Below are 8,149 nucleotides of genomic sequence, written 5' to 3' on the forward strand. Positions count from 1 at the left end.
CCCAAATACCCCTCAAACACGCCTCCAACACACATCCTATTCCGTCTTTCCGGACCTTCGTCGTGTCCCATATCAACAAACACATCGGTTCACAAAACGTCCCCTGTCTTTTAATCTTTTGTTTCATTCTTTTTTCTATCAGTCTTTCTTTTTGTGAGTATTCTAATAATACTTAAGTTATTTTTCCCTCTCGTATCGTTTGAGGTGCATGTTTTGGTCAAGGTCAAGCTGGATGGCTTCTATTGTGGTGATGGTGGCCTAGTGGTTAGGCTACCGGACTCATAATCGTGAAGTTGCGGGGTCAGGGGTTCGAGACGCGAGCCCGACGTTGTGTCCTTGGGAAAGGCACTTTACATGAATTTTCCTCACTTCACCTAGGTGGAAATGGGTACCCGGCCATAGACAGCGAAAGATCTTGTCACGTATGTTAGTGTTTTAGCGCCTTTAAATGGCTGCTTGCACTGTATGCTTCCCAGGAAGTTGAGTTTGTTTCAGAATGCTCTCAGGTCTGCTGGGGTAAAAGTATAGATTGTGAAGCGCATAGAGCTTGCTGTTAAGCGAGGATTTGTCCTATGCAAATGCTATCTATTATTATTGTAGATATATGTCATTCTGTTGGAGGACCCCTTTGACGCCATCCTGTCAAATTTTTCGTTAAGTAGTAAGGACTTTACTTTCCGTCTGTAGTTTCTGTCTGTCTGTTTTTACTTTTTCCAGAACTAATTGACCATAATTATTGTATCGATGTGCTTCTCCGTACTCAAACAAACTACATTGCATCGCTGAATTTGTATCGTGATTGTCTAGCGTCGTATGTGTTTCTTGTTGCCGTAATTAATAAGTCATGAACTTTATTATTTCCAGACTCTCAGCTTGTTTGTGGTTTTGATGACGTCGGTCGCTGTGACGTCACAGTCGACAGTTGTGCAAGAGTTGCAGGGGAAGTTGGACCAACTGGAAGATGACTTGGCCAAACTGAGTCAATACGCCATGATGCAGCAGTTTGCTGCCGAGGAGAGGTCAGTAATGACAGACAGACAGACAGACAGACAGACAGACAGACAGACAGACAGACAGACATACAGACAGACAGACAGACAGGCAGACACACATGCGGACAGACAGACAGTCAGACAGACACAATCAAACACACAGACAGACACAAACACACATGCGCACAAAAACAAACACACACTCACACATAAACACACAGGCACACGCACACACACGCACGCACGCGCACACACACACACACACACACACACACACACACACACACACACACACACACACACACATGGACTCAACATGTAAACGTAAACACGTCCACTCATCCACACACAGGCATATGCAAATTAATCTAGAAACAGAAACAATGTCAGAGGTATAGCTGATAGGTGCTTTACTATTGCACGCAGGAGGTGCGAATCGTTTCCCGAGTTGTGGAAATTTTTTTCGAGTATCTCGGTCTTTCTGCAGGGATGCTGTATTCCTCTCAGCCTGTTTTGACACTGAAAGACAGAGTTGAAAATCCTCGTAGTAAACAATTTTGATTGTGCCGATGGAGTTGTAAAAACCCATACAAAGACACCCAGGTGTGCATGCACTCGCATACATACAAGCAAAAGCACAAAGCAAACACATGTCTCAGCATTCACTCACACTGTGACAAAAATACACATCAAACAGGACAAACATACTCATACATTAGGTAACCCCCCCCCCCTTTTTTTTTAAGGAACAGGGTTGACACGTTCGTTAAAACAAGCGCCAAAATCAATAGTTCTGATAGATGCACATTCAGTAACCCAGCGTCATCATAACCTAACTTATGTTGAAAAGGTCTTCAAACCCAAATGTCTAACTCTCCCAGAGTCCGGAGTGAGGGTTACTCTGGCGTGAACGTCATACGAGGGACCGAAATGGGCATCTTCAACTACCACTCCAACAGTCACGTAGGCAACGGTATGATGGCGATACATGACCACCCCAACTATTTCCGGACCATCGGTGAGAACAGATAGGTTTCTTACTTGTTGTTGTTGGTGATGATGGTGGAGGTGTAAGCATTGTTATTGTTGTTGTTGTTGATGTTTTTGCTGTCGTTGTTGCTGGCGGAGGTGGTGGTGGTAGCATTTTTGTTGTTGCTGGTGATAGTACAGTTAGACTATTACACGTAGGCCGCCGAAAGGTGGCCAAACATGACCGCGCAACTATTACCGGACCATCGGTGAGAACAGATATGTGTCTTACTTGATGTTGTTGTTATGGTGGTGGTAGCATTGTTGTTGTTGTTGTTGTTGTTGTTGTTGTTGCTGTCGTTGTTGGCGGGGGTGGTGGTGGTAGCATTTTTGGTGGTGGTGGTGGTAGTCAGTGGCGTCGCGAGAGTTGCAGACAAAGGTGGTGCAAAATTGGAAAGTGCACAAATGGGCAATAGGCTTACTTGCTACTATCAAAATTGTAATGAGCGGTTGGCAGGCGCTCTGGTGTCGTCTGTTCTTTCTATTGCTTTCTGTGGGTCTCTGTGCGTGTTAGGGTGTGTGTGTGCGTGTGTGTGTGCGTGTGTGTGTGTGTGTGTGTGTATGTGTGTGTGTGTGTGTGAAAGAGAGAGAGAGAGAGAGAGAGAGAGAAAGAGCGAGAGAGAGAGAGAGAGCGCGCGCGCGCGAGAGAGAGAGAGAGAGAGAGAGAGAGAGAGAGAGAGAGAGAGAAAGGCAAAGAGAGAGTGAGTGTGATTGATGACAAAACCTTGTCAGTGTCTGATCGATCAGTAAAAAGCAGCCTTGTAATGGAAACAGTACAATTTCTTTTACTTATCATTCTACGTACAGGAAAAAAGCGAACATTTCTTGAGCTGAAAATCGCGCGACAGATGAGGACCAAGCTCTTTTATGCGCACTTTCTCTTCTAACTGTAGCCTGCTGAATGGCACAAGAAGGCACAAGAAGCAAAGCGTTAACGTGATTCATCTAGATTTCTAGAGAAAGTCAGAATCTGCAGGATATCCCGTGTTGTAGATCTATCGATATTTACAACTGTTTCTAGATGAATCCGCATAAAAGCTGCAATATAGTGAAACAATACTAACAACTCACTATGCTCACAATCTGAGAAGATTTAAAGATTTCTAATTACTTCGTGCAGCATCAACAACCAGACTCAATTTGAAAATTTACCTTAACAGGACTTGCTACGCAATAGAGGGCGACAACAGTTTCGATAAAAAAGCTTGTAAACAAAAATATTGCCGATGTTTGACGCAGGATATCTCAAAGACTACACAACCGATCACCTTCATATTTTGAGAAGAGCTTAGTATCCATCTCATGCACTGGGAAATGCAATCAATTTTCCGAAATTGTGGCTGGTTAATTAATTACGATTTACCATTACTAATTCAATACAAGTTTTACAGTAATCACGTGTTGAAATTTGTTACACATTGCTAGTTTCTCGGATGTTCATAGGCGTCACCAGCTCTGAACAAATTTCATAATCATTATCTGAAGCGACATTGATGGTTACACAGAGAGACCGACCTATAGAGAGATAGTGACAGATCTACGGGACACATTTAAACATATTATTTTAACACTCACCAATTATTCAGAATCAGATGTATCGTCAATCAGGTTGATGACTACACTAGGCTGCTTAGGGAAATTTAATCCATCATTTGTCCAGTATCTTTCCTCTGTTGCTTTAACATGACCCTCACACTTTTGCCAAAATTCTCTGGTTGTACTTGATAAGGATGCTTTGTGTGTCGCTTAACGTCATGGAGTTTAAATGTTGTATATTTGCCAAAGCAACCTTTTTCTTCACCTCAGCCCAGATTAATTCAATAGGGTTAAGCTGAGGGTGGTAAGGAGGGAGCCTAAGACGTATATGACCATGTTCTTCCAGGTACTTGTCTACTCGAAAAACTTCTATCTTTCTCTGTTCGCTGGCGTTCACAGTGTCTAGGAGATCCCTTTTGGTTTTCGCTGTACTATGTCGATCCCATGCTTATCAGCCAGGCTATTATAGGGCCTTTGTTCATAGATTTTGTTGGCACTTTATCATCAGGATTAGTTTCATTATGATATGATGCATTGTCCATAACCAGGCATGATTTTTTATCTAATGCAGGCACCACAGTGTTACTAATCCAGTTTTCAAACTCGTTACTATCCATGTCTTTGTGATAGTCGCCATTTTCATCTTTCGACTTTGACTCAAAAACCTCTCTCATGGCTTCCGGTATGCGCAATTACAAGACGTTTACCTTTTCACGTCGGAATGAATCTCTGTTGGCTGTCAGATTGCCATTCTTTGATGCACGTGTGGTGAGTATTGATGTAGGACTCATCAAGAAAATAAAGGTCAACGTTGTCTTCTCTAAGCTGTTTTAATTTTCGTAGGTACTTCCCCCTCATTGCAACCATATTCTTTGACTCACAAATTACGTCTTTGGATGTTTTAGTCTTCTTGAAACTGAAACCTAGACTCTTCACAATGCGCCATAAAGTCTGTTTGTTGATATTCAAATCGTGATTGCTTTTCAAATAAGACATAAGTGTTCTAAGTGTGACGTCAAGGTTATCGCCTAACATCTTTCCAATAGCCCGTCCCACGAGATCTCTGACAAAGGTATCAAATTTAACAGGTCGGCCTTTCTTTGTCACCTCCGCGTCTCCGGTTGTATTTTCCTCCGATATCCAACTGTTCAAAGTCCTGTCACTTTAATCAAGCAAATGTTTAGTTCTGCTTGAAGGGTCAGAAATTGAACGATTTAGACGACCGCGATTTTTCTCACAAGTGAAATAGTTATATACTTTCAGAGCAATGTTCTTGTGAATAAAGAATTTCAGTTTTATCTGAGACTTCGTATTCATCACAATATGAATTTCAGCAAGTTAACCATTCAAAATATTAAAACCACACAGATCAAATGGATTTAAAAAAGCGTACACGCCTGTGACTCTTGATAATCACTGACAGATCACAGTATGGTAATGTTGTTCATTGGGCGGACACATGTGTTTGTGTGTTACAAAAGTGATTGTTTACCTAGATTAGCTGCAGAAAAAAGCAGTTGTGAAAAACATTACTCACGATTTTCACGACAGTTTTGATAATACACAGAGTCGCCGAAGCGTAATAATGTTTAAATTTGTCAGAAAAGACAAAAACGTACTATGCTTTCCTCAAACGTTAAATATGTATTATATCAGGTGCGGGGCGAGGATTTTTTTAAAACGAGGGGTCCAAAGTTGGTTTAGCCCTGGCCTTGGCAATCAAAGTTTTATGATGAATAATGCATATTGTTTGCTTAAATAATACATTTGTGTATAATATTTGTATAAGGGTGCTCTGGTTACACTGTAATTCCTAGATACTATATATCATTACTAATTCAATACAAGTTTTACTGTAATCATGTGCTGAAAGTTGGACAAATTGTAAATCTCCTCAATTGTTTTTAGATGAACCAACACATTCGGCAACAATTTTGTTACAAGCTATATAGTGTAGTAGATAGGAAAGCGGTAACTTGGATCAAATTTTTAGCTTGCACCAAATTGGTGCTGCGAACTGGAGTTTCACGCACCTTTCTTCTTGTGCGGGAAGGACGATATTTAGGTTTCTCTACAGTGACAAAAATAACTTTGGTGCAAAGATTTTGCTTGCTCTCAGCAGACACTACCGCACGCGGTGCGACGAGCATAAACCATCCTCGCTGTCTGTTTCTTCGCTGGCGCGCGCGCAGCCAGTTAGAAAATGGGGGGGGGGGGGGGGAAGGCCAGGGTTAGGTGGAGCGCTTGCACCAATTGCACCAATGGGGTCCCGCCAATGGTGGTAGTACAGTTAGACTATTATACGTAGGCCGCCGAATGATGGCCAAACATGACCACCCAAACCATGGCCGGACTATCGGTGAGACAGGTTCTTGTTCCTATTGTTGGTGGTGGTGGTAGTAGCTGTTGTTATGGTGGTGTTAGCATTGTTGATGTTGCTGCTGTTGTTGTAGTTGTTGTTCTTGTCGTTGGCGGGATTAGTGGTGGTGTTGGTTGTGGTTTTAGGGGTGTTACTATTTAACTTTTTGTTGTTGCGGTTGCTATTTTATTATTGTTATTGTTGTTGTTGTCGTTGTTGTTGTTGTTGTTGTTGTTGTTGTTGTTGTTGTTGTTGTTATTGTTGTTGATAGTAGCAGACGTAGTGCTCCTGCTAGGTTTATTGATGTTGTTATTTTTGCTGCTATTGTTGCTGTTGTTATTGTTGTTGTTGTGGTTGTGGTGGGGGTGGTGGTGGTGGTGATGGTGGTAATGCTGGTGTAGCTAAATTTGTACAAGAAAGCACACTGGCCCTGTACAGCTACGAGCATATCATTCAACAATCACACATGCAGTGAAGGGCATACACGACCACACAATCAGAGACGGTGGATTTTCTTTCCACTTTTCTTAGTTTTAGTAAGAGTTTTACGGTACTTGCAACACATGAGGTCATATAAGTGCCGAACATTTGAGCAGAGATGTTACTGAAGAGTATTATGTAAATAAAAAGGAGGACAGAAAAAGACGATTGGTGTTTGATGAAAAAGAATGAGCAAACTTCAGCAGAGAACCTATCAGCATAATTTTTTTTTTGTTGGATAGTGACAATTTGATGGGTTTTTGTTGTTGTTGGTGGTGGTGGTGGTGGTGGTGATGATGATAATGATGACAATATATCAGAACCTTCCAAGCACAAGAACGTATTTTTTGTGGTCACTTTCCAGGCCAAGGCGAGATTGTGGCCGTTCTGAACGGAGTGTCTTTCAGAACCCGCCACAACGACTACAGTCTGGTGATGGCCTCGCCAAACTCCACGGAGAAACACGCTGTGGAGGACATCCCCTTCCCGGAAGTGCCCCCAGAGGTCACGAACAAACTGTTAGTTAAGGTTAGTCCTTGTGGTAGACTCATATAACTTGGTCGTAGCAAGAGTTTGCAGCACAAATATGTCAAATAAGTGCCGGAGACGACTAGAGATGTTACGATTTGTGTGTGTGTGGGGAGGGGGGGGGTACTTTTTAGTTAGGGTGTTCCGGCACTTGCAATACAAAAAGGGGAAATAAGTGCCGGGGATTATAGACAGTACTGCTAGAGAGTAATTTACAAATAACAGTTGTTCCGTTAAGGAGCATACATTTTTTATAAAAAGAATGAGCCCGAAAGGACCGAGCCAATTAGGAAAATCGGGTAAAATGACTGAAACCGCTATCATAATTATGAAGACGCACTCTTTGCAGCCTCCTCTAATTTTGCGTGGAGATTCCACCATCCATCTCTGCCACCCCCCTCCCGCCTTTTCCGAAAGGGGAAAAAAGAGAGGGTATGGAGAAAGCATAAAATAATATTACGATGCAATACCAAAACAATATTAAGTTGAATTCTGTGCTCATGGTGTCTAAAAATATGTACCCTTCGTTGAATTATATTAATTTGACGTTATGTTGAAATTAATACAACGATGGCACTCACTACTTTTTAACGATAGTTTTACTCCACTTTCGATGCAAGTAGGCCATATAGGTACCGAGGGTTGAAGGTCTTATTACAGAGTAACATGCAAAGAAAAAAAAAGAAAGATAAGGGCGACTGATAGGAAACGTCTTCAGGACACTCACCAACCACCCACACACCCAGTGCGTATTTATTTCTCCTGTTCGTCTCCAGGACCAAATGGCTGAGATGAAGGAGTGGTTTAAAGCCTTTGCGGAGCAAAACCACACTGTGAGAGACTACAGGAAGTATTTCAAGCCCCTGCTCTGTTATCTGGAGGGCACCTGGAACATCAACGACAAGTTTGACGAACCTTTCAAGAGCGAAAGACATGCCCTGGAGGCTGGCTCCTGGGAGGAACTCACCGGCAAGGTACTTGGGACTTTTCAAAAACTCTTCTTTGTGTGTATATGTGTGTATGTGTGTGTGTGTGTGTGTGTGTGTGTGTGTGTGTGTGTGTGTATGTGTGTGTATGTGTTTGTGTGTGTGTGTGTGTGTGCGTGTGTTTTGGCCAACATTCCCTTTTAAGGTACAATGTCAATGACCATATCATTTGTATCAAAAACACACTGACTATAAGAACGTGGGTAAAATAACAATGAGATGGAACAACAAAAGAACAT

At 42.1% G+C, this 8,149-nt stretch overlaps 1 protein-coding gene across 1 annotated transcript in view; it reads left to right on the forward strand.

Moving 5' to 3' along the window:
- The window catches only part of LOC101848451, a 12,883-nt gene extending 5,932 nt beyond the window's left edge, over positions 1–6,951 (forward strand). The window contains exons 3-5 of the mRNA XM_005104455.2: positions 865–1,019; positions 1,874–2,010; positions 6,761–6,951. Of these exons, the coding sequence (XP_005104512.2) occupies positions 865–1,019; positions 1,874–2,010; positions 6,761–6,951 (483 nt within the window). The remainder of the gene's footprint in view (positions 1–864; positions 1,020–1,873; positions 2,011–6,760) is intronic.
- The last annotated feature ends 1,198 nt before the right edge of the window (positions 6,952–8,149 follow it).

This window comes from Aplysia californica, unplaced genomic scaffold, assembly GCF_000002075.1.
Source record: "Aplysia californica isolate F4 #8 unplaced genomic scaffold, AplCal3.0 scaffold00420, whole genome shotgun sequence".
NCBI lineage: Eukaryota > Metazoa > Mollusca > Gastropoda > Aplysiida > Aplysiidae > Aplysia > Aplysia californica.